The sequence below is a fragment of the Equus asinus genome, chromosome X (assembly GCF_041296235.1).
Source record: "Equus asinus isolate D_3611 breed Donkey chromosome X, EquAss-T2T_v2, whole genome shotgun sequence".
NCBI lineage: Eukaryota > Metazoa > Chordata > Mammalia > Perissodactyla > Equidae > Equus > Equus asinus.
The window spans coordinates 13,017,769-13,045,717 of record NC_091820.1 but is presented as its reverse complement, the minus strand read 5'-3'; the positions used below and the strand labels follow the sequence as shown (position 1 = coordinate 13,045,717).

General features: G+C 39.3%; 1 protein-coding gene across 18 annotated transcripts in view; it reads right to left on the bottom strand.

Annotated features, from left to right (window-relative positions):
* REPS2 (RALBP1 associated Eps domain containing 2) overlaps window positions 1-27,949 on the bottom strand; it is a 245,308-nt gene that overhangs the window by 70,432 nt on the left and 146,927 nt on the right. For 12 of the 18 annotated variants that reach the window (XR_011499666.1, XM_070502324.1, XM_070502328.1 and 9 more), the window contains 5 exons: window positions 24,979-25,073; window positions 19,654-19,723; window positions 18,106-18,159; window positions 13,687-13,732; window positions 9,907-10,043 (listed from right to left, as the gene is read on the bottom strand). Coding sequence is in view for 17 of the 18 variants with exons in the window: in XM_070502324.1 (XP_070358425.1) it covers window positions 9,907-10,043; window positions 13,687-13,732; window positions 18,106-18,159; window positions 19,654-19,723; window positions 24,979-25,073 (402 nt within the window). In the remaining variant the exon portion in view is untranslated. The remainder of the gene's footprint in view (window positions 1-9,906; window positions 10,044-13,686; window positions 13,733-18,105; window positions 18,160-19,653; window positions 19,724-24,978; window positions 25,074-27,949) is intronic. The other 6 variants (XM_070502327.1, XM_070502329.1, XM_070502330.1 and 3 more) reach the window with 3 other exon arrangements.

Genomic DNA, 27,949 nt, shown 5'->3' with positions numbered 1-27,949 from the left:
ATATAAAAGAGAATGCACCCTGCCCAATAGCAGGACTGGCTGCACCCTCACCTTGGCAAGCCTTTCTAAACCTTCTCCAGGCTTCTGTCTTCTACCAGCACAAATCATAGCACTGTGCTAGTACAGCAACTTTCACATAAATTATTGGAAAATAAAAAAACCCTATAAATAGAGAAAGAAACAGGAAAAGGCAAAGGGAAGCCAAGGACAGACAGCATACTGCAACCCCACCTTCCAAAGACTGAGACTGGCATGTATCTAGATGAACATGCTGAATACCAACACAGTCAAGCTTGGAAATACCCAGACTGTATTTTTACCTCCGAAAATGTTCATCAAACCTAACAGCCCAAATACACCTCTCTATGTTTAAATGAAGTTCTAGACTTCAAATCTCATGACAAAGTGACGCTATACTGCAGCCAACACCTTTTATCTATCAACTACCGAGAAGCTCAAAGGGAAACATTAATGCTTTGTCACTATAACTTCTAACGATAGACCCCTACCACAAACGAGATCAGGCCTGAAAGCAAGATTCAGGTCCAGAAAGGTAGAAGGTATACCCTGGTCCTTCAGTGACAGCTGTAGCAGCAGCCAATTGCCTAGGTCTGGAGATGAATCCCAGTTCTCAGCTGGCTGGTGAGGAAAGATGAGGCCTGCGACCAACAGGAATAACAGCATTCTGCCTTCTGCTCTGTTTTAAGAACTCAACCTCCAGCAGAGGCAGCTGAAGAGAGACACAGCTACTAAATATCTAGCCAAGTAGACAAGTTGGAAGAGACAAGCAGGGTAGAGAGAAGAGAAATACTTGCCCCTTCTTGAGGCAGCAGAGTGTAGGCTCTAGCACTGGACTGCATGAGATTATGCCCCAGCTCTATCATCTACTAGTTCCATGACCTTGGCCAAATTAACTTCTGTACCTCAGTTTCTGCATCTCTAAAATGGGAATAAAACAGCACCTACCTCATTAGAGTTATTGTAAGGATAAGAGATAACACATGTAAAGTGCTGCAAATGTGTCCTCTGTACAAAGTAAGCCTCGAATTCATATCAGCCACTATCACTATTATATCTAGTGTTAGGTGTTAATGGAGTAGAGAGCCCAGAAACAACTCTTGCAAACAGAAACTTTGCTTAGGATGGAGTAAACACTGCATATTAATGGCTAAAGAATATACTATTAGATAAATGGAACTACATCAATTGGTTTCACATATGAGAGAAAAAGTAAAATTAGATGCAAGCATTCAGTAATGATTCTTTCAATGTTTTCCAAACACTGAAAGGGACTTCCTCCTTGATTTGTGGGTAGCTGCAGGATTAGTTAAGCAGTCAGAAGACCAATAATGAGTATGTTTCCTACCTCATTATCTAAGTTAATGATACGATGTGTCCAGACAACAAAGAGACAAGTTCAATAAAGTTACAGGATATAAGATCAACATACGAAACCCAATTATATTTCTATAGACTAGAAATGAAGACTGCAAAAATGAAATTAAGAAAATAATTCCCTTTAGAATAACATCAAAATAAATAAAATACTTAAGAATGTAAGTACATGTAAAGAAGTGCAAAACTTGTAAGCTGAAAAATTACAAAACATTGCTGAAAGAAATTAAAGACAAATAAATGGAAATATATCCTGTGTTCATGGACTGGAAGGCTTAAAATTGTTAAGATGGAAAACATCATGTTGTACACCATAAATATATACAATTTTTATTTGTCAATTAACCTCAATAAAGTTGAAGAAAAAAATATCGTTAAGATAGCAATACTAACCAACTGATCTATAGATTCGATGCAATCCCTACCAAAATCCCAGCTGGCCTTTTAAAAAGTTTTTTCTACAGAAATTGACAAGCTGATCCTAAATTTCAGATGGAAATGCAAAGGACCCAGAATAATCAAAATAATATTTAAAAACAATAATAAAGTGGGCAGGCTCAGACTTCTGGATTTCAAAACTTATTATAATTCTGCAATAATCAAGACAGTATGGTACTGGCATAGGATAGACATATAGATCAATGGAATAGAACTGAGGGTCCAGAAATAAACCTTTATGTTTATGATGAATTGATTTTCAACAAGGATGCCAGGAAAATTAAACGGGGAATTAATAGTTTTCTCAGCAAATGGCACTAGGACAACTGGATAGCCACATGCAAAGAAATTAAGTTGGACCCCTGTTTCATACCATATACAAAAATTGAACACAAAATGGATCATAGACCTAAATGAAAGAGATAAAAATATAAAACTCTTAGGAGAGGAGTAAATGCTTGTGACCTTGAGTTAGGCAATGGTTTCTTAGATATGACACCAAAAGCACAAGTGACAAAAGAAAAATAGATAAACTGGACTTTACCAAAATTAAAAACTTTTGCACTTCAAAGGATACCATCAAAAAGGTTGCAAGGACAACCCACAAAATGAGAGAAAATATTTGTAAAACATCTATCTGAAAAGGGACTTGTATCCAGAATATATAAAGAACCCTTACAACTCAACAATAAAAAGACAAATAACCCAATTTAAAAATGGGCGAAGATTTTGAATAGACATTTCTCCAAAGGTGGCATAAATATGGCCAATAAGCACATGAAAAGATCTTCAACATCATTAGTCATTAGAAAATGCAAGTCAAAACCATGACATGATACCACTTCATACCTATTAGGATGGCTAAAATAAAAAGGACAGACACTAACAAGTGTTTCAAGGATATGAAGAGACTGCAATCCTCATACATTGCTAGTAAGATGGTAAATTGGTGCAGCTGCTTTGGAAAACAGTTCAGTAGTTCCTCAAAATGTTCAACGCAGTTACCATATGACCCAGAAATTCCACTCCTATGTACATATTCAAGAAAGGAAAACATGTTTACACAAATACCTGTATATGAATGCTCAGAGCAGTATTATTCATAATAGTCAAAAAGCAGAAACAATTGAAATGTCCATCAAATCATAAATAAAACGTGCCATATCCATACAATGTAATATTACTCATCCATAAAAGGAATGAAGTACTGACACATGCTACAATGTGGATAAACTGTGCAAACATTATGCTAAGTGAAAGAAGCCAGTTAAAAAAGACCATATATTATATGAGTCCATTAAAATGGAATGTCCAGAACAGGCAAATTCACAGAAAAACAAAGTACGTCAGTGGTTGCCAATGGCTGGGGAGAGAAAAAAGGCGAATGGAGAACCACTGCTAATGAGTATGGGGCTTCTTTTTGGGGTGATAAAAGTGTTCTGAAATCAGATAAAACTGGTGGTTGTACAACACAATGAATATACCAAAAGCCACTGAATTGTATACTTTAAAATGGTGAATTTTATAGTATGTGGATTGTATCTCAATAAAGCTTTCATTTAAAAAAAAAACTGTCCAGACTGCCAAACTGAACCCTTGGCTGGCTGTGTACTGCAGATCGAAAAGTTTGGGGGTGGGGCAGGAATCCCATAATCCTACTAGATTTTTAAATCCTACTAGATTTTAAAAAGGGAACAAGTAGCACTCACAGGAATGATACAAAAAGGAAATCTGTAAGGTCAAAGCTGTCTGTACTGCCAAATTCATCCTTTAAAGAACTTGAAAGGAAGTTTGGTTTTCTCAAGTTACAGAAAGAAATATTCATTTGTAGAAAACCCAGGAGAGAGTCTTCGAAGCTCACCACCCAATAAACACAACCTCCCTTCCAAGTTAAGACAGAGTCCTTATCACAACACTTTAACTATTTGTAATCTCACAATGGAGGCTTTGGGAAATCCTCCCAAACTATCCCTCAGTGTTGGAGGGGCACTGAAGAGGAATCTGAAGAACATATCATGGACTTAAAGAATGCTCTAGAATGCTTCCGTCATTTCAGCTGCATCCTAGGAGATGGCAGCAGATTGGTCATAAAGATACCCTGGGTACAGAATGGTAGGCTAGTTTGAGATAGGTAAACTCAGCCAGGAGGACATCTCTAGTACTCTCAGGTACTATCTGGTCATTACAACTATAGAAAAAGAAGTAAATTTTTTGTAATAGGCAATATCTGTAGATAAGGCAAAATTAAAAAGATACAAACGGTTATTCAGTGAAAAGTAAGTTTCACTCCTGTCCCCAGTCATCCTATTCTCTTCCCCAGAGGCAACCACTGTTACCAGCTTCTTAAGTATCCTTCCAGAAACTGTCTATAAATTTAAGAATATACATATTCTACACCATGCCTTTTTTCACTTAATTTACCTCAGACAACTCTCCACTTAGTACACATACCTTACTCTTTTTAACAGCTTCGTAAAATTCCATGATATGGATGTACCATAATTTCTTAACCATGGAATGAATTTTTATTATCAATATGCCTAATGGAGAGATAGGACATTAGCTACCCAGGGGAAGACACTATCTATGGATGGGTTTTGTTCAGCCATCACAATGGTTTTAACAGGTGGATCTCTATTTATTTGGCTATACAGGATGTGGTAGAAAAAGCTGTCCATCAATATCCACTGTCCTCTTTTACTGAGGTATCACTGGGAAATGGCTTCCTTGCCCAGGATGACATTTCCCAGCTGCCTGGCAGTTAGCTATATCCATGAGACTGGGCTTCCTCAGTTAGATTTGAGTGGAAGTGATGAAGGTTCCCGGTCTGAAGCTTTAAATGCCTGGCTATATCTCCTGTACACAATCTCTACCTCTTCTGCCAGGTGGATGGTCAATGACAGAACAGGGCTGATGCAGCAGAGGCAGCACTGAGGCAGGTGACGGTCACTATGGAAACCTCAGGCCACAAACCTTAGGCATGGCCTTGGAAAGGGCGCTCAGTGTCGAGAGTGGAAGGAGGGGAGTTCCCACCCCATAGAGTGGAACAGAAGAAATCCCTTCCATGAAAATAAATTACCTAATGAAAACAACTGTTTCAATGAGGAAAAGGAGGTTAGGGTCTAAAAAGTATTGCCTTCAGTGTCATTTTTCTTACAGGAATTTCAGTAATAAAATATGTTTCGTACTACTGGTGATGAGCATGATGAAGTCTATGCAGAAACTGATAAAAAATAATGTACACCTGAAATTATACATTGTTATAAACCATTATGATCTCAATAAAATTACTGGGGAGAAAAAAAATATGTTTTAGGGCTGTAAGTGCAGAGCTCTAAAATCTAAATCACTGAGCAAGTCTGGGTTTCATTGTCTTTAGATTTGGATGCTTGCATCATCACTGACTTCGACTTCCTTGCACACTGTTGTTTTCTCTCAGACGCGGCAGCTGTGTGGAACTATGAGAGGATGGTTCCATAACCTGGATCAGCTATTACAAAGGTGATCTCCCTTTCACACACAGCGATTATTTTATATCAACTTTTCACCATGAAAACACACGCTTTAGGTGTAAGACCAGCACCTACCTATCTAGAGCCCTGGGAAAGTCCAGGCTCCTATAAATCACATGTTCACACTCTCTTCACAGATATCAAAGTTAAAGCCAATTGTCCCATACTACCAAAGTTGGCATTGTTCATTTTTATAGATTTACATTCTAAATCAGCCCTTTGTAATTGTTCCCCATATCATGTTACCTATCTTCATAAATTTGAGGGCATTCATGCCACCCACTTCTAAGCTATTCCCTTAAATCCTATCTGAATCCTACACCAAGTCTGTGGGCTCTCCTCCCCTTGGTCTCTACAGTCTTATCCTATATGCTTCTTCTCTCTTTGTATAAACATCACCATTCCTATGTAACAACCATCTCATCTTTTTCTTCGTTCCTCTCTTTCATTCTTGTTTCTTTGCACCTTCTCTACATCCTATTTCTTCTCCACACTATCACTCCACTTTAGGCTACTCTGACTCAGCAACTTAGCCTCCTCATTCACTCTGTTTTTCACAATCTTGTGATTCTCATTTTTTTTTTTAAAACATTGGCTTCATTTTATCTTTCGCTTTCAACTCAAGTTCACATCTTGTTCCATCACATATTATCTTCCCCTCTTTTCTTTAGCTTTCTTTATTCTTCTGTTGTTATAAACAGGGTGGCCCAGGTAGAGTCTATCTTAAGTGATAAAGTTGGCAGAAAGACGGAGTACTGGGGGCTGGAAGGACAAAAATCCAGTGAAGCAGCAAGTTAGGTTAACTTTCCCACTGCCACCCTCACATTCCAAAGTGTTTGAAATACGTCAGGTCCAGAACCTCGTAGGAGAAGTCAAGAGGAGACAAATGGTCTCTGTGGCTAGGCAAAGAGATGTAGCAACAGAAGCTGAGTGAGCCTTCTGAGTAGACAATTCACAAAAGAAATATTAATGACCAAGAATGATATGAAAAGATGTTTAGTCTCACTAGGAATCAAGGAAATGCAAACATGTGCCTACCAGATTGGTAACAATCAAAAAGATGAACATTCATTGCAGCATTATTCACAATAGCCAATAGAATATTCACAATAGGCTTAGAAACAACATCAGTGCCCATCAACAGATGAATGAAGAAAGAAGATTTGGTGTGTGTGTGTATATGTATATATATATATATATATACACACACAATAGAATACTACTCAGCCATAAAAAAGATGAAATCTTGCTATTTGCAACAACATAGATGGACCTTGAGGGTACTATGCTAAGCAAAATAAGTCAGATGGAGAAAGACAAATACAGTATGACTTCACTCATGTGAAAGATAAACACACAGATACTGAGAATAGACTGGTGTGGGGGGTGGGTGAAAGGGGTAAAGGGGGACATGTGTAGGGTGAAGGATGGAAACTAGACTTTTGGTGGTAAACACGATGCAGTCTACACAGAAGTTGAAATATAATGATGTATGCCTGAAATTTATATAATGCTTCTTTGCATTATATAAACCAATGGGACCTTATTAAAAAAAAAAGATGGCCATTGTGTTGGCAAGGGTGAGAGGAAACACTCTCAAACAATGTTAGCAGTGGGGTAAGTTGATCAGTATAAGTTTTCTACAGCAGTTTGGCAAAATATATCTACACATCAAACATCTATGATCTTTGACTCAGCAATTCCAACTTGCAGGATTCCACCCAAGAAAATAAGTAGACGAGGAAACAAAGATATGGATACGAAATCATTAATAACCTCTGCCTTGTATACGACATGAGGGCAAAGTGAGGTTGACAGGGAAGCCTGGGAAAGGGAGGCTGATGCCTGTGAAGGAGGAAAGGAGCGAGGGAAGAGAGAGAAGCAGAGAGGGAAGGGGAGGAGAAGGAGGGGGAGAAAAGATACGGAGCAGGAAGGAGCACAGAGGGATGCAAGGAAGACACAATGGGGAAAGAAAGAGGCTCACAAGGACACCCATGAGAAAGGAGCAAGGAGAGCACGCATGAGGGGAGTAGTGTATGAGTATGAGAGGGAAGTGAGGGGAAGAGACAAGGAGAGGGAGAGAGGGTGAGAGAAGAATTTCTGTCAATGCACAATTGATTATGGTACGTCCGTATCACACAGGCATTAAAAGAAATGATGCAGCTCTCTATTATGAACTAGAAAGACGAGTAATTGGGAAGCTCAGGATACAGGACAGAAACTATAGTGTGACCCAGTTTATCTAAAGCGACACGTAAAGACAAATGCAGCAGAGGGGTTACTACACAGGCAACATGGTTCTCACTGGGTGCACAGGTTTATACTCCACTTCGTGCTTTCCTAGTTTGTCAGAATTTTAATAAGCAATTTCTTGCAATATGCAATACACTCAAATTCTGCACAACTTAGACTCTTGTACTTTCCTGTGAGAATTAACCAACATGGAAACAAATTAAGTAGACGCAATGGTACCACCTGCTTTTTATACTGCAGAAATGCTCTGTTATTCATGTGATCAATTTAAGCTGCTCATTAAAATTTCATTTGTGTAAACCTGTACTGAAAAGATAATGGAATTAGGCTATGAATACAGATGTCAACCGCCTAGCTATTCTTTGGCATTTATCAAACCAAAATACTTTTCCTCTTGGAGTCATATCAACACTGGAGATGTAAAAAGAAGCTGTCTTAATTCAGGTTTCTCCTGAAAGAAAGCCCCTAAGCTTTCTCCCGAAAGCAGTTCCCAGGGACTTGAGAACAGGTATTTTATTTGGGTGTGGGGAAAGTGAGACAGGGCAGGAGGGAAGAAAGCCAAGAGAAAAGTTGTGTTAATGAATGAGGTATACAGCAGACACCTGGGGCTCAGCCCTCTGCAAGCCCTCTAAGGACCTGTGGGGAACGAATCACAGAGCTGTGCCACTGGAGGTCAAGGGGGTCAGGGGGCTCTATCCTCAGACTCCCTTTCCTCATTGGTCTTCTGTGGGAATGAGTGCCTATGGGCCAGACATGGTGCTATTTGGATTACGTTTATTATCTCACCAAAACCCTACAATTCCATGCAGTATTGGCCCTATTCTACAGATTAGGAATCTGAGATACAGAAAGATTAAGCCACTTGCTGAAAATCAAACAGTTAATAAGCAGCTGAGCTGGAGACCAACTCCAGTCTTGTCTCTTCCACTATATGATGCAATGTTGTAAAAGCCACAGCACATCCATTCTCCAACACAGCTGGCACACCTTTCAGGGTTACACAGCCTGAGAGATGCTCGTACATTTCCACCATCTCTCCTTGAAAGGAAAATGTATTGAGATAGCTTCCCAGATTGTTTTAATCTTCCTGCATCCATAGAAAAATCTTCTAGGTCATAATCCGCCAGCCATGTGAAATTTTTATAGCATCATCATCTGTGGCTACTCCCACCCCAAATACCAGTTACTATGAAATTATGCCAGAAGTTGGATCAAAGTATGGGAGAAAATTCAAGGCAAATTTTTATCTGATGAACTCATGGCAGAGAATCAAATTTCATAGAGAGTTCCAGATTCTAGTATATTAAAAAACAATCTATAACTTTACTGTGAGGAGAGTACTTTATTAGAACAAATAAAACATGCTGAGCTCTGCCGGGACACAGAGGTCATGCTAATGTGTGAGCCAAGGAGAGTCTTTTCTTGCTTTAGTAGAAAAGATAATAATCTGCAAATCACTAGCATCTGAGGCTGGCTTGATTTAAAATGCACATAGATATAGAAGAAGTTCCAGGAAATCACTGTATTTATAGCTTGCCTGCATTAGTCAGTAGAAAGGCCCTTGCTGCTCCCAAAATAACACTTAGGACAGCGCTGTATCCTACCACCTTCACTAAAGTAAAGGCATGGTTCTCATCCGCTGTTCTGTAGGCTCCCTGGAAGGATGTCTCCCACTTCACAGGCAGCCAGGGGAGCAGACAGGACCTCTGACCTCCCTGACCTCTAGCCCAGCTGGACAGCAGCTGGCTCAAGAATGTCCCAGCCCCAGAAGACCCAGAGTAACCCACCTGAATAAATCCTTGCCCTAGACCCCTCCACCAATCACCTAACCAACAGTCAACTTTAGAAAGTATTAAACGTTACAGGACACAGGATCTTCACCACAAGGATAAAATGCAGAAGACTCTGGCCAGGCACTGATCACCAAGATCTTTTGCACAAGAACAGCATAAGAGTCTGAGGAAATGACAGACAGCAATCTTGTATACAAATTACCATGATGCAAGAACAAGACCCCAGCCACGCACTCAGTGGTTGTCTGGGGTTGAAGCATTTTTATCCTCTTGGTACAGAATTTCATTAATTCTTGACCCACAGCAAGTGTGGGCAAGGCTCCAGACACATGTGATATCTATCTACCTTGAACCGCTTTCCCTCCCAAGAATATCATAGCAATGTGAAGACCTTCCCGGGATGGGCAAGAGCCAGGTCTGCCCGTTTTCTGGACGCGCAAAGGCCTCTGCGGCAGACACCCATCCACTGACTCCAACAGGAAAGGGAAAGGCTGGGGTGCAGAGGGGCACTTCACCTGGCACACTGGGCTGGAAGACTTTATTCAGATCCAAGGAGGAGGCTCTGGAATGGGTTTTCTGTGGCCGCGGTGGTGGGGTGGGAGGGTCCTCACCCCTTTTCATGGCCTCTTCTATGGAGGTGCTAGAGTAAGATCTGCAGCAAAATAAGGAAGGGTCAGAAGGGAGACAGCAAAGCTTTACTCTCAGAAGTTGGGCTGAAATGGAAAATACCCCCAAAAGTCAAAGTGACTGCAAAGGACTGATGAGATCCCAAAGCAACCATGAATTCTACTGTCCCTTGGATGCTACTATCTGCAATAATTGCCCAAATCCCAACCGTGAATCAGAATCTTTTTTAACCTCTTTGCTCTTATTATACCTTAGACCTGAATTTACCTAAAAGGAAAAGCTTTCTGTAAATTCAAATCAGTTTCTATTGAAATTGTTAATAACACGTAAACCCTCCCACTTAAGGTACTTCCATATTTTTTAATAGAAGGGCTTCAAGGTATTAACTGATTGCAGAACTTTTCTCCTGTTTACATGCAAATGCGATGACAGGCACATATAGAACTGGGACAGACAAGCTGAGAGTAAGAATCAAATGTTCAAGGGAATACGCCACAAATGAAATTCAGGAAATGAAAACACACATCAGTCAGATCAAGGGTTCTAGGTTGTCTTACCACAAGAAATATGGGTTTGGGGGAATTTTCAAAGCAAAAGCCTCTTCTTAGCCTTCTCCCTCAATCTCTAAAAAGGCCGTAGCTAACTAGGCAACTTCTGAGACTGTAACTCCAATAATGACTTTTAAAGAAAAAAGAACTAAATAACTAGCCAAAGGTCACACAGCTAGAAAGTTACATAGGTTTGATTCAAACTCCAGTCTCTCTTTCTAAATTCCATTTTAAAAATGTTCTGATACTGCTTATGAGCCAGGGAAGAAATCTTTTGGTAGTAGCACCTAGACTATTTATTAAAGACCTGCTTAGTTTCTAAATTAATTCAACTCAGTACACTAGTCTATTGCTTAGAAATAGGTCTGTGGATGAGTTCCAGATTGATCTTCTAAGAAGTGGATGTGCACATCTGTTCTATTCAGCTTCTTGGCTAACTTCACATCAAAGAAGAAAATGACCTTGAGTCAGAGATGTGTCCTAGAGAAAAATTAACCTCAGAAAACTCTTCTTAATATTTAGCTACTAGAGTGGCACTTAGGAAATTAGAATCTATCAATTATTATTAAGCAACTTCAGTTCTTGGTAAAGGTGGTTTTGACATAGTGAGTTTTTATTTCCCGAATAAGTTCCTCCAGGTTTCTCTGTGATAGTCGAGAATTTTGGTTGTCATGCAGGGTTGCAATCTTTAATAAAGCCACCATAATGGCACATGACGTGCTCTGGGGTGGTCCCTGTAATATAACTGGCAAGACAAACAAGGCAAAGGCATGCAGGAACTAGCAGGAAGAATGTTCTAATACTTTCAACAGAGTAAAGGGAACTGATATGAAAGGATAACAAAGTTTTCAAATGGGAACTCTTGATCAAAAAAGGAAATTAGAGGGGCCAGCCCAGTGGCATAGTGGTTAAGTTCACGCACCCTGCTTTGGCAGCCCAGGACATGCAGGTTCGGATCCCAGGTGCAGACCTACACACCGCTCACGAAGCCACGCTTTGGTGGCATCCCACATACAAAGTGGAGGAAGATAGGCATAGATGTTAGCTCAGCAACAAGCTTCCTCAAGCAAAAAGAGGAAGACTGGAAACAGATGTTAGCTCAGGCCAATCTTCCTCACCAAAAGAAAAAAAGGGACCCTAGCTAGAAATTAAAAGAACTTTCTATGCCAGATATAGCTTCAGTGACATTTTTCACTCAAAGAAACAATAAAACAATAATGTGTGTGCGTATATATATATATATATATGCACACATACATGTTAAGTACACTATGCCAATACCACAAATCTCATTTCATTTCCATATATAACTTGTGTATTTATATTTTCACATGGAAAGTTCATGAATAGCAAATAAGTGATATTGTAAAACTATGACTGCAACCAATTAAAATATAAATGTGTAGGGAATCAACAAAATGATGAATGCAGTAGTGTTAGAATGGTGATTTTTCCCTCTTTCTTTTACAATCTCTACAAAGCCTTGTTATTCTAAACAGGAGGGTAAAAATAATTTGATTCTCTTGGTCTCAGTAAAGACCCAGGTGGCAGTACTGAAAATAAAAGCATCCAAATTAGAACAGGAGACAAATCCCTAAAAGAATATATAAAATTTAGCCAGAGATATTAATAATAGAGTACGTGACTATGAGATTTTATAATTTCACTCACTTTGAGAGAGACAGGAAGTCAGCAGAAGTGAAAACTGTGAGGTTCAACTCATGGTTAACATAATACACATAAGCAGATTTCTGCAACTCAAAGTTTTCCCTACAAAAGGACAGATAAATGCTACTATTCCTACATCCTAAAGCCAGCACGGACTAATTTGTAAAAGATCCATTCATCCTTTCAAAAAAAGATGAGTAAATGTGGTAACCATAGATAGAAACAGTGAGCATACCTTTTTTTCCTCCCAAAATGAATTATTGGATCTATTGTTTAAAAAATATATGAATAGAGATTATCTGTATCTTCTATAAAAAATCTAGACATAGATAAACTAAGGAGTAACTCGGATTTACAAGAAGACAAGATTTCCTTAAATGTCAGTATTTCAATCATATAAAATATGATCAGATTTAAATTCACTTTTTCAGGAATGTGTCTAGTAGCCAAAGGAGGAAAAAAAGTCACTAAGAGCCAAAGCAAGACTTGAAACACACACACGTAGTGTCCTATCTTACAGTGCAGTCTGCTGGTGAAGAGCGGTCCCAACATCATTTCCCCTCTTTGATGCTCTGTTAGTGTTTCTGTATTTCTCCTTGCTCCTCCCTTCTGGTGTCTGATGTCAACCACAGCTCTATCTTACTGGCTCTCCCTCTTTTACTAGCCTCTACCATTTAAAAACTATGAAGCTGAGAAGAGGCTCTAAGATAGGATGAAAAAGATCCTAAGTGCTGCTTACCTGAAGCTTCAAGCCTCACTGAAATCACCGTATTTTTGTTCCCTACTCTAGAGTTTATCCCCTAGGCTTCTTATCTTTTGGTGTTCACTTTGTCATGAGAGTAAATTTCAGTGTTAGTTACCTTTTTTTTTTTTTTAAGATTGGCACCTGAGCTAACATCTGTTGTCAGTCTTTTTCTTCTTCTTCTTCTTCTCCCCAAAGCCCCCCCAGTACATAGTTGTATATTCTAGTTATGAGTGCCTCTGGCTGTGCTATATGGTATGCCACCTCAGCATGGCCTGACGAGCGGTGCCATGTCTGCACCTGGGATCTGAACCGGCGAAACCCTGGGCCATCAAAGCAGAGTGCACAGTTACCTTTTAACCTTACTTCCTTCTTTCTGAAGCTACTTCCCCCTATTCATATGCAGGGGCATACTGTGTGATATGCCCCTGCAACAACTGGGACATATCACACAAGCCACTTCTTCATGTCAGGGGAGCAGAGAGCAGCAGCCACCATCTTCCAGCACTAACAAACACAGAAACTAAGAGTCTCCCCAGCAGCACTGCATGCTCCAGTCAGGCCTCTCATGACCAGTGAACTCACCTACACTCTAAGCTTTAAATCTAAAAGAAAAGGAGATGGGGATTGGGCTTTGGGTTGGGAGGTTTTATCTCTAGTCAAGGACAGGGCAAAAAAGGGCACTGAAGCAGAAATTAAAGGAACACTACCTGGATCTTGGTCTTGCTTTGAGACTGTTGGAATCCTTGGGAGTGGCTGAAACAAAGATTAGTTGTTGTTTGCTTGGGTTTCATTTCTGCGGGTAAACAGATTTATATGCAGCACCTGGGCTAGTACAGAACACATCAACACGTAAACATGAGGTATAGGTGTCCTTGTGGAGAACTTGACCGCTTCCACATTTTCACAATTTCATGATTTTATTTCTAAAGCTAAAGGCACAATTAAAAGGAAAGAAAAACCAACATTTTTTCCTTTCATCATAGCACTATCTAAGAAGCCACTCTCAAATCTAAGCTGATTAATGAGGAAATTCCAGTCTAAAAAGACAACTCTATCAAGAGGTTACCTATTTACATAATGATGGGTTCAGACCTGAGGGTTTCTTGGTCTATCATGACAGCCTAGTAAGAGATTTTGAACCAGTCTCCTCTAAAGGCTGTGAAGAAATCTATTGGGCTACACTTTTTTTAGATTTTCTTAAAATACGCTCCCAGAGTAACATGACCACAAGAAATCAAAGCTCCCACAAGTAAGTTGAAAAGAGCTATGCAGCTTTTCTTGTAAGAAAATATTCTTGTGTCCCACATCTCTGTGACCAAATCATACAGAGAATACTATGAGGTGAAATCATTAAAATATTTTGTAAACCATACAACTTTCCCCTATCAAATTTAAATGATAAACTAACTTGCTCACTACTGAATCCATGGAGCCTACTTTCCCACCTCAAGTTGTTGGGAGTAACTAGAGACATTTACAAAAACATTAATCCTCTTTTTATGTTTTCAATCCTCTATGGAAGACAACTTTAGAAACCACTAGCTATTCTAAGATTGTACACACATTGCAAATTTTTCATCATAAAAATTCGCAGAAAAAGTGCTACTAAGAACAAGGAGAATACAGTTTGTACATTGGTTGCACAAATTCTTCTAGAAAGAAAATGTCTCACTGCTTTTTCCCATCCTCTTTTACATTGCTCCAAAGATAAAAACCCTCCTTGGTATGAAGCAACCTGAGTTTATGATGATCATTAAAATCCTCAGGTTAGAATAGCAGGGCAGAAAGGGGAGCTGAAATGCTTACAAAGCACAAAGCAAACTAGCAATACATATTCCCTTAGATATGGTCAGCTGCAGGAGAGATGCATTTCTCCCAACCTAAGCACTTTGGCTTATTGTAGTGAGAACACAGGCATCTTTCAACGTCAAACCACTGAAACGATGCCAGAGCCCTGAAAAGCATGGGCAGCTTGAGCCCTGTCTTGCTCATTATGGTGCACTCGCACCTGCACGTAGATGGAAAACTACTCCCCCTCCTACAAACCCCAGGCAGCAAAGGAAAGCAGCCTAAGGGGAGCCTCTCCTCCAGCCAAGAAGGCTGCCTTGGGGCTGGGTGGACAGTGTGACCAGACTCACCACAGAGCTGGGGGCTGCCCTCTGAGCAGGCTGCCCACAGCTGGCTCCGAGCCTCTCTTCTCCCTCAGGTCCCAGTGCTTTCCAGAAATATGTGGGTAGAAGTCTCAACCATGTTAAAACACTGTTCCCCAAAACAGACTGTGGTGACAGTTAATTCCTTTGTCACTTGCCATTATCTTTGTCTTTTTGCTGGGGTAGGAATGGGCGTGGAAGGAGGGATGAACCCTGCTGGTGAGAGATAGACAGACAGATGGGGTGAGGGGTATGGGTGAGCAGTAGAGACCAGGCCAGGAGTCCTGAAGCCTAGGTGCTCCTCCTACCTCTCCGAACTTCAGTTTCCTCACCTACAGAATGAAGGTAAAAATACGGCCCCTTTCTCACAGGGAGAGATACAAAGGTGAAGGTACTTTGAAAACTAAATGTATTTTAGAAGTGCAAAGTATTACTGCTGTAGAGTGCTCCTAATTTTTCAAGCTTAGAAATCTGGTTTCCAAATTTAGTTCCTTCTAGGACAGCAAAGGAGGGGCTGGTGGGAGCAGGTAATGAAAGGAGAGAACTGCTCTACCCCATAAGACCATGGGGTGATAGCAGGGCATGGGCAGCTGATAGAATCACCAACGGGGCAGTCTGAAGAGCACAGGGTGAGGGCGAACAGGCCTAATACCCTCAGCATGACCTAGAGAAATCAAGAAAAAGATCATGATTGTGGAGTGTGCTCTGCTGAATTAGGCTGCAATGTGATGGTATCTAAGAAATCTATTAGACTCCATTAATATATACACCTTATATAATGAAAGGGTAAGGGCATATGAAAAAATATGTAACAAGGAATACTCTCATTCCCTGATAACACTGCCCCACCCTATCTGTAACCCACCACATCATCATCTTCATCACCATTACCATGATCATTATTATCATCACTATTACCACCTACTGTGGAAGAGCAGAGCAAGGAGACACTTCTCCCTCTACCTGCAAAAATATATCCCAGGTATGTCTTGGAAAGTCTCCACAGGTTTCAGATCAGAAAACGCTGGAGAACACTATTTTAGTTAAGTCTTCCATCAGCCTCTAAGCCCCTGAAAGTCAGACTCAGCACTTGGGGCATGTGAGTATCTGCAAAAATGGCAAGGGTATATTGTGTTGGAATCCAGGCAGAAGCCAACAAGTAGATCATAGCTTCTCATTTAGCTAGGAGGAGGGGAGAAGAACAACAACTTCCTAGAACACTCTTCCAGGAAACAGAAACGGGATAAGAGGGCAAGCTTAAAGTTTAATTCTCCAAAAGGCAGCAACTCAGTTGAGGTGAACTGTCCACATGGCGTAGACAGCATCCAGAATTAGAAACTACCATCTTGAAACTCTAGTGTCTCCAGCTGGGAATCCAAAACATTTCCCAGAAAATAGAGTATCAAATACATTTTAAGACGAGGGATTTCCTCATATCCACTCCAAAAAGCGGCAGCAGTGGGAAGAACAAATCAGAAACCACATAGCACGCTCCCAGGCAGACTGCGAAGCAAATTCAGAAGTACTTCACGCACTGTGGCACACCCTGAGAGGTTCTGTCTGGTGATGCCATGCCCTATTCAATGAAGGAATGGTAAAAATGACATCTACAGCTCACGCCCCAGAGAACACACAATGCTCATGGAAAAAAATAGGAAGTCATTAGCCTCAAAAGCTGTTGAAGCAGCACCAATTTAACCCTCCAAATTTAAATAGCTTTTACTAATAACATAAAATGAAGTTTACAAAAACTGGGATCTACCTACTTTAGCTCCAGAAATTAGAGTTGGAAAGAACCTACCTCAGGTGTTTGTCCTACTCAAATAGAGCATTTCCCCTTATGATGAAGGAAGCCGAATCAGTTTCAAAAGCCAAAACTAGGCTCGAGAATTCCTACCACTTTTAGAGTCATGGTTGATCTACAATCTTAATTTTCTACTTCTTAACATCACCTTCTAGAGGTAGCGGTTCCCAAAATAGGTTGTGCATCAGTCACCTGAGGGGCTGCCTAAAAATACAGATTCTTAGGCCTCATCACTGAAATCAATCATATATTCTCATTCATAATCATTCTCTCTCTCTCTCTCTCCCCGCCTCCCTCTCCCCTCACTCCATCCTCTCCATCTACCCCTCTCTCTCTTTTAAACCTTGAATGAACTTGGAGTTTGGGAAATATTGTACCATAGTATAAGCCTCAATATTATATTGATTCCTTTGTTCCAACTTTAAACAAATAAGCCTAGGATGATAGCTAGCTAACCAAAACAAACATGATTTACTTATTAAATATTAAGAGAGATAATAAGAGAAAGGAGCAACTTATTTCATGTCCTCATAACCAGAGCTCCAAATAGTATCCCCTTCCCTAGCCAGTCTGTTTCTAACTAGGTTCATCTTGGTTCAATGATGGTTCCATCAAGAGCTGAGGACACAGGCCTCCACCATTCACAGACACAGTTCCGACTCTACAAGAACCTAGGCAAACACAACTTTTATTCTTCTCCTTGGAATCCACTCCACGTATAAGCACATTTACTTACCTTCCTGGTGGTGAAGTATAATGAAAATATTTGACATTTTTGCTTTGGAAATGGGAATTTCAATTGTGGGCCTCCAGTTGGTCTACCTGCACCATCTCCTTACACTACACAGAAACCACAACGGCTTGTTGAAATCTTCTCAACTCCAAGCCTTCTCAATTTTACACTTAGTAACAATGAGACTCTAAATTCAAACTCAGTGACCCTTTCAGCGAAACTTAAATTCAGAACTTAAGAAGAAATCACCCTCTTCTCATACCTGAAAAGAGGGAAAGGGTAAAAAATGCCAAAAAGTTTCTGTGTAATAAGACACAAGACAAATATTTAGAGAGAAACATACACACTAACACAGGTGTACCAATCTTTTACTCACTGAAATTATTTTTTTTAATTAGAAATAATTACATAAAAATATATTAAAATAGTTTTCTCCTACCTGGATCCTCGGACATGTCCTTTGGTAAGACTTCATCCACAGTATTTTTCAAAGCTAGCAGTGTTTGGTTTCATTTTTAAAGAACAGGAGAGAGAAAGGGGAAAAGAAAAGAAAAACTGTAAAATTTTATTTCTGAAGCACATTACATTAAAACAAAGAATCCCCATCATCACTTATAAAAATGGTGTTATTATAAGTTGCTATAGCACTTACTAAAACAATAAAGACCTCCTAAAGCATGGAAATAAGGTTCTCCTCCTACAGAGACCAAAGCAGTATTTTCAACTGTCCAGTGAGTGCTTCTAGTGGCTAGGAGGAGTACTACCAGGAAGTATCAGGAATTTCCCCCTTTCATTCCTGACACCCAGATCAACAACATCAGAATCTCTCTGGGAGTGAGACTCAGGCTTCAGTATTTTTAGAGCTCACCCAATTATTTCAATGTGCAGTCAAGGCTAGGACCCACTAGCAAAGAGAGTGATCAGAGTACACGCTGCTGCAGACAATGTCCAGTTCTGCCTGCCCTTCCAGAGCAAATATTTAAATAGAGAGCATGCAATTACTGTTTCCTAGTGGAAAACTTATTTTTCATGTATAACTCCCATACAAAGCTGCATCAATGGCAGGTCTCAACAATAAATCCTGAAATAGCTTCACTGATTTTTAGTGCCTTCAGATAAGTCTCTCATTCACAGTTAGTGAATCAATATCAGCTAAGAGAAGGAATACTGGCTTGAGATTTAAAAAATCTTGATTCTTATCTCCACTCTTTTTCTTACTAAGAAAATGATTCACACTGCCTGAACTTCAGTTTACTCACCTCTAAATTTTAGGTGATAAAACATACCAGCCTCCATATAGTTTTGTGAGGCCTGAATAAGGCAGTGTATGAGGAAAAACTTGGTAGATTCTAAAGCATTATACGGAAGTATGGAGGTGTGGGAGGGTTCCTCCTGCTCTTCTAGATACTCCTAGGCCAACTCATCTCTCTGCTTGATGGTAGCTATAACATGGAACACCGTGCTGCACTGCATCTCACCCACTCACTAAGATGGGCAAATTGTTGCTGGGCTCCACGTCACAGTCTCGTACCCACAGTTACAGAATAAAGCCCAGGGACAAAAACTCTCCACAGAAGATAACTTCCTCCTGGATTAGACCTGTGTACGAATGTGCGTTTATATTGATGTTCTAGGATCATATCTGCCAACACAAGATGTTAAGCTCTTCATTGTTTCAGCTTCCAGTCATCCCTAGTTAGTACAACCAGATTCCAATCTAATGTGTCAGAGTAGCCTGAGTGTCAGTAGTGAGTAAGGAGCCAATGAGTTGAGGAGCTTTGGACACTCAAGCTCTTGTTACCACTTTATGATATATAGTTTTGTGACAATAATTTGAACTACTTAATCCATCCTAAAGTGTTCATATACTGAGAATGGTCCTCATATGCTCCAGAAGTAGACAAAGAAACATAGGCATTCCAAGAGAAGTAGACAAAGAAACATAGGCAGAATGTCCCTAAAGGAAGAACACTCATTCTTATCATACCTTGTTTGTCATCACCAGTCACATCTTGGATAGGGACAGGAAAGTCAGCCATGTCTTTAATAGACAGCTTCTTGGAAAAGAAAAGTAAATTAATTATATGAGTTGGAATGGAAATTAAGTGATATGCAAATACAATGAAAATACTTTAAAAGCTATATATCCTGCCAATATTTCTGTCTTCAGTAAACCCTGACATTTAATGCATTTTTTAGGTTTCTAGTGATGTATAAGTTCATTTGTATTGAAAAATTTATATGCACAGAGGAAAAAATAATTCAGATCGAGGCATACATGTAGACTGCATTAAATCTGAATCTGGTGTGGGATTCAGTCAGAGAATCATGTAGCATTTTCCCATTCAGTCAAGAACAAACCTATACTTTATGTACTTTTTCACAAGCAGAGAGAAGTTCTGACAAGCGGTCCCATAATGTGGGTATTCATGAGGATCTGTTATGCAGAGAGAGTTCACTCCTAATTCAAATAACCTCCTTGTCATGGAATAAGAGAATTTTACTGATGAGCAGAACAAAATCTTCTCCTAACTCACTTAAGGAGGAAGTCTCCACCTATACTAATAAGATGAATACCCAAATTGATCAAGTATTGATTAGTTTAAAATCTACTTACTATAAATTTATTTCTTATAAACTCTCAAGGAACATGCACTCTAAGACCTCTGATAAGATTAAAGAATAATATATATTCATATTGCTATATATATATAAACAAATTCTGGAAAGATATATAAAAGTCGAAGGTAGATGGAGAAAAGGATTGGAGGAGGACTTGTATATACCTTTTCATATTCTTTTTATTTTAAACACATTCAAAAAAATCAAATAAAGATAAATTTTTAAGCTTAAAGGAAGTAGGGTATTTCTGAAGCTATCTGGTGCTCCAAAAGATTAACTGGTTTACCTCATAGAATCTGAACAACTGCAGAGAGATAAACAGTACTTCTGTTTTTAAACTGTTTCAAACAATGGAGTTACAGTACTGTTTGGTGGTAACCTGATCTAGGATTTGACAATCCTCAGGCAGATCATTCTTGGCATTACAATGTAGGCTCCAGAAGTAATTTCCTATTCAAAGTCTACTATCTCCAAGAGAACAAAGAACGTATCTTAACAGCGCCTTTCTTTCATTTTCTTCTCCCACCTGCATTATAAATCAGATCCTTAGTAGAAGAAAATGATTTAGGAGTAGAAAGTGTTGATAAAAAGAAATAGAAAAAGACACTGTTGAAAGAAATTTCAAAAATCTAAATAAATGGAAAAATATCCCACGCCCATGGGTCAGAAGACATAATATTGTTAAGATGGCAATAATCCCCAAGTTCATCTCCAGATTCGATGCAATCCTTCTCATTTTTTTTACATAATTTGACCAGCTGGTACTAAATTTCGTATGGAAATGCAAGGGACCTAGAATAGCAAAAACATCCTTGAAAAAGAAGAACAAAGTTGAAGGACTCACACTTCCCAATTTCGAAACTTACCGCAAAGTTACAGTAATCAAGACAGTGTGGTACTAGCATAATGAAAGACATAGAGATCAATGGAATAAAATTAAGAATCCACAAATAAACCCTTACATTTATGGACAACTGATCTTCAACAAGGGTGCAAAACAATTCAACAGGAAAAAATTCTCTTTTCAATAAACGATACTGGGACAACTGGAGATCCGTACACAGAAGAAAGAAGTAGGACCTCTTCTCACGGCATACACAAAAATTAACTCAAAGTGAATCATAGACTTAAATGTAAGACCTAAAACTATAAAACTCTTAGAAGAAAACAGGAGTAAATCTTCATGACTTTACATTAGGCAATGGTTTCTTAGACAGGACACCAAAAGCACAAGCAACAAAAGAAAAAAATACATAAATTCTACTTGATCAAAATAAAAAAGAATTTGTGTTGCAAAGGACATTATCAAGAAAAGGAAAAGCAAAGAAATAGAAAATACTTGCAAATTATAAATCTAATAAGAGACTTATATCCAGAATATATAAAAAACACTTACAACTCAATAATAAACAACCCAACTTATAAATGGACAAAGGATTAAACAGACATTTCACCAAAAAAGATTTATAAATGGCTAATAAGGACATGAAAAGATGCTCAACATCATTAATCATTAGGAAATTCAAATCAAAACCACCATGAGATACCACTTCACTCCCACTAGGATGGCTAAAATCAAAAAGACAGACAATAACAAGTGTTAACAAGCATGTGAGGAAATCGGAACCTCATACATTGCTGGTGGAGGAATGTAAAATGGTGCAGCTGCTTTGGAAAGCAGTTTTGTAGTTCCTCAAAAAGTTAAACACAAGTTACAATATGATCCAACAATTCCACTCCTAGGAATATACTTGACAGAAAAGAAAACATATGTTCACACAAAAACTTGTACATGAATGTTGATAGCAGCATTTTTTTCTAATAGCCCAAAAGTGGAAACAACCCAAATGTCCATCAACTGAAGAATGGAGAAACAAAATGTGGTATCCATACAATGGAATACTATTCAGCAGTAAAAAGGAATGAAGCAGTGATACATGCTACAACATGAATGAACTTTAAAACATTATACTACGTGAAAGAAGCCAGTCACAAAAAGGCACATATTGTATGATTCTATTTATATGAAATGTCCAGAACAGGCAAATTCAGAGACAGAAAATAGATTAGTGATTACCAGAAGCTGGGGGGAGGAGGAAATAGTGAATGACTGCTAAATTAGTACAGGCTTTCTTTTTGGAGTGATGAAAATGTTCTAAAATTAAACTACAGTGATGGTTGCACAACTCTGTTAATATACTAAAAACTACTGAATCGTACACTTTAGATGAGTATGCTATGAGAATTATATCTCAATAAAGTTGTTTTAAAAGGAAAGAAATCCAGCAATCTAAAATACACTTCTAAAAAGAAGTATAACTGAAATTATAATCTTTAATTCTTTTTGTGTGTGTAAGAGGAAGACTGCCCCTGAGCTAACAATCTATACCCAATCCTCCCCCTTTTGCTTGAGGAAGAGTGGCCCTGAGCTAACATCTGTGCCAATCTTCCTCTATTTTGCATGTGGGACGCCACCACAGCATGGCTTGATGAGCGGTATGTAGGCCCCTGCCCAGGATACAAACCTGTGAACCCTGGGCCACCGAAGCAGAGTGTGCAAACTTAACCGCTATGCCCCCAGGCCAGCCCTTTTAATCTTTAATTCTTGATAAAAATAAGTACATGGTTACAGCTCTGCTGTCTCTAGAAAAAGATGTACTGTTGAGCAAACTTCTCATGTCCTGAATCAACTACAGTTTCATTCACAACACAAACACCTATATGGAGTCATCCCTCAGAGGGCTGGTACCAAGACCTATTTAAACTCCATGCATGCACTCAAGAGAAATTAAAAGACTGGTAGAAAGAACAATGAATAAAATAGTTTAGAAGAACATGAAATATTTAATCATTAGCTATTAAAATCTGACCTATACGTTTTGAATGGCCAAATCATTAATTAATCTTATTACTTTGCCCCCGAATTTTGTTTATTACATCATTATCTAAAAGCACCCCACCTCCTAAAATCAGTTTTGTTGGGAAAGAGTTTGTTGTTCTTCTGCTTTCTTGTTTGGGCAGGGCAAAGCAAAGACCAGGTAGCTTTTAACCTGATCCCCCCTACCCCCCACAAAGGAACCAGTTAAAGTATACAAAAGCATATAAAACTAGCTGCACATAACATCCATAAAAGTGAGTATCCATAATGTCATCAAGGACATGTGTGTGTGTATGTGCACATGCACGTATTAAAAATATCTCCATTTCCATATTTCTTAGTCACCTGTATATTTGCTCCTTTCCTTTTAGACAGATGATAAATTACTACATGGGGGAAAGCAACGTGAGTCAGTAATTAATTTCTCCAAAACAACAGTATTATTTGTCTCTATTGGAAGGGCAAAGACTATCTGATATGATGACAAGTTGGAACAAAACGCTTATCTAGGAATAATAAGAATTTATGACATTTTTTAGTAAATTACCTAACCACCTCATAATTTTACACCAGCAGTGGGACCCATAGCAAAAGAACAAACAAACAAAAAACAGGGCAACTGCGTAAGAGAGCTGTAGAGGTGTCTGTCCTGGCCTGACAGACAAACCTCTCCAGACCAGTGCAGCAGCCCCAGAGTATACCGAGGGCCATGAAAACTGACTATTTAAAAAGCCAAAATTCTTCAAATGCACATCTACCACTCCTAAAATCACTTCTCCTTTTATCTTTTTCCCACGAGTGGAAATCTGTTGAGGAAAGTAACATGGAGGCTATGACCCAAAGAGAGAGTAGCAGAGAGGCCAAGAGAGATGTTATCAGAGCAAGTACTGCAGAAGTAGGCTTGATTCACTCACAGAGGATGTCATCTATAACACAGACTATAAGCATGAGAGCGCCCTGGGAAAGAATAAATAATCACACACAGTTACAAGAAATTAAAGAAATGGTTCTGAATCCTGTCTTTGACCCTCTATCATCCTGCAATGGTTTTAACTAGGGTGAGAGGACTACAATAGGAGCCTATGAATAAACCTCCATTTATTAAACATTTCCAGACTCTTTTTGGACAGGAACAGCAGATAAGTTGGCATCATAGCAATCATAATGGTGATGATAATAATGATGACAGTGCTGATATTAACAATAACCATAACGACTCCTATTTATTGATGCATACCTAAGGACCACTAAGCACATGGCTAAGCCCTTACATCAATGGCCCACCACTGTGGGAATTCTCTGGTTTTCTCTTGGGGATCATCGAGTCACAGTCTTCATTTGGTGCAAAAGTTAAAACCCTGAGGGAGAAGGCAGTTTTGAATGTGGTCTGGGGCCCTCACATATAGTTCCCAAACCTCCTCTCAGAACTGCTGTGGTTCATTATACCTTGTTAATACTCAGCTACTAAAAATACAACTTTACAATGTTTACTTCAGAATTAAAGCTTGGTTAAAGTAAATAACTTGACTAGCATTTTTCTGGCTTAGTTTGGCTATACCTAAATTTCACCTCTAGAAGGTCAAGAGACTACTTTGCTTATTTTTTACCAAACCTAGTTTTAGGGAGAAGAGAAAAAGAGATAATTATAGATATATCTGGTATCTAGATTTGAAAAGCTGAGCCTCAAAGTAAGTACTAAGTATGAAGAGAAAATGTTATGAAAGTGGATTTTCCAGAGGTTGTACAGAACATAGGCTAATGGATTTAATTCTACACACATCCTTATATATTTAACATATGAAAATCTTTTACCTCCATCCGATTCAAGTCCCGGGGTTGTTGGTTTGCTGGCATTGACTCAGAATAAGAATCAAATAACGCACACTCCCACTTGGGCTTCGGAAAGGCTAAGAAGAAACAAAAAGAATACATAAGAATATTTACTATAGTCATAGCGAGCATTGTTTCCTATCAACTTTTCTGTGCTTGCTAAATACAACAAAATCAGTTAGCTCCTGTATAATAGTTATGGCACTAATCACGCTGAGGTAGTATTTTTAAGTTCTTTATATATACAATCTGGTACTTCTGTTATGTCCATTTTACATGTGATGAAACTGAGCAGCAGGGAAGTTAAGCAACTTACTCAAGGTCATATAGCTGGTAAATGGAATAGCAGGGACATGAATTGCCAGCAGGCCTGCTGGAGGGTCCACACTCTCAGCATTTCATGTTGTAGCAGAGTAGTCATTTTCCACATTAACCATCACTATCACAATACTTAAGTTTGAACTATGCTACTAGCATCATTTTTAAATGGCAGTAACTATAGTAATAGTTTCAACACTATAAACACTAAGGAAATACTTCATTTTAGCTATTGTTGGAAATAAACAAGCTCTTATAATGATATGTGCCCAAGAAAATGATGAAATATTCATTTCTTTTGGTTAGCAGGAATAACAAAAATAAGAGCACAAGTTCTTGCTGATTCACAACAAGGAAATAAGAATCACATCATGGGTTTCTTCTGACCTAGAACAGTGACAGGGTCTGTTAGTTGGGTAGCTGAGTGGGTCAGCCTGAGGAAAAATCATGTTACTTGGTAAGCTAATACTTAACACTCAAGCTATTTCTTAGAAGCGGATTCTATTTCACCACTTTGTCACAAAGTAATTAAGAAAGAAATGTCTCAACAACTAGAAAATTTGTCAATATTCCAAAGAGGAAAAGCAGATTGGGGTAGACAATAAACAGAAGCTACAATCAAATCTGTCATGACAAGCTATTAAGACATCAAAATTTTAACACCAGGTTAAAGAAAATTTTTTGAATCAAATGTTAAAAATAGATTGGCAGGGGGGCCAGCACGGTGGCATAGTGGTTAAGTTCACATGGTCCACTTTAGTGGCCCGTGGTTTGTGGGTTCAGATCTTGGGCAGAGACCTACACACCACTCACCAAGCCATGCTGTGGCAGCATCCCACATAGAAGAACTAGAAAGACTTACAACTAGGATATAGAACTATGTACAGCGGCTTTGGGGAGGAAAAAAGAGGAAGATTGTCAACAGACGTTAGCTTGGGGCCAATCTTCCTTACTGGGGGTGAAAAAAAAAAAAGATTGGCAGGAGCCAGCCCCGTGGCGTAATAGTTAAGTTTGGTGCACTCTGCTTCCTCAGCCTGGGTTCGTGAGTTCGGATCCTGAGCATGGGCCTACACCACTTCTCAGCCATGCTGTGGCAGCAAGCCACCTATGAAATATAGGAAGACTGGCACAGATGTTAGCTCAGGACTAATCTTCCTCAAGCAAAAAAAGAGGAAGATTGGCAACAGATGTTAGCTCAGGGTGACTCTTCCTCAGCAAAAGAAAAAAAAAAGATAGGCATTGTTTTTAATCCTTTCTCAATCTCCCACCCCCACCAGAGTCTGAAATGTCAACATCTCTCTACAGTAACGTACTGGCCACTGAGTAACAGCTACCACATGCAGTTCAGTATAAGCATCTTAAATTGTTCATTTGCTTACTCTGGTCTGAATTTCACAGATGTCAGGTGGGGCAAATTGTGGGCCCTGGTGATTTTTCTGACTATACCAGGTGGTCTCACTCTTTCCTTGGTAAAAACTCAGCAAAACACCCTTCCAAGTACCATTCCTCAATCAAGGCCCAAGAGCAGTTTTAACCAAAATAAGACTTCTCTTTCCAGTTTACCAATCAGTGATCTGACTAGAACTACATGAGTAATGTCTGATCATGAGGGGGTCTTGCTGTATTGAAAGCCAACACTTTCAAAAACTACAAATGCCATCAAGTAATTGCTAATCTCTGTCTAGTGTGTCCCCATCTCTCCACCTCTACTGCTACCTCCCCAGTGCCCCCTCAGCTCCTGACTAGACTACTGCCATAACCTGGTCTTTTGGCTTCCACCCTTGCATAATCAGTTCAAACAGCAAATCTGACTGTGTCAGATTCTTCCCTGCTTAAAACATGTCAACGTCATTGCCCATGATTTGCTCTCCACCTTCCTCTTCAGCCTCATCGCCAGCCCCTCATCGCCAGCCCCTCAAGCCCTGGCTCTTTGCACTGCAGCCTGAACTTTACATGCCTCCCATGCTCCAAGCCTTTCTCAGGGCCTTTGCAGCATACTTGCTGTCCCCTCTGCCCAGAGTCCACTCTTCCCCCTTCTTCACCTATGTAGCCCTTAGCTCATCCTTCACGTCTCAATTCAAACATTTAGGGCCATCTTCCCTAAGGTCATGCACCCTCTTGCTGCGGCTGTCCTTCCCCTTCATGGCACCTATCACTGGCTCCAATTATGCATACATGAGTTTAACATCAATCCTCTAACTACCGGCAAGTTCCATGACGATAGGAACTCTGTTATATAGCATTCTGACCACAGGGAATAACAGGGTGCCTCTCACATAGTAAGTACTCAATAAATATTTTTAACAAACTATATGGTAAAATTCTATACCAGAATCCACCCAGTCACCTAGGCATGAAAATATCAAAAGGCCCATGACTAAGCCACCAAATGATCCAACTTTTCCTTCCAACTCTGACCTTTAATTTTCACTGTTAGGAAAAAAAATCAGATACAACAACTCCTGCTTCATTATTTTATTGAAAACAATAAAAGCTTGTATAGTTGCAAATGCATGATGATATCAACCAAATTTATAGTCTTCACCAATCTTGTTGAAAACTGGATTAGATTTTTTTAAAAGACTAAATATAGATCAGTTAGAAAAATGCTGGAACAAGAGCTGAGCTTTTAAAA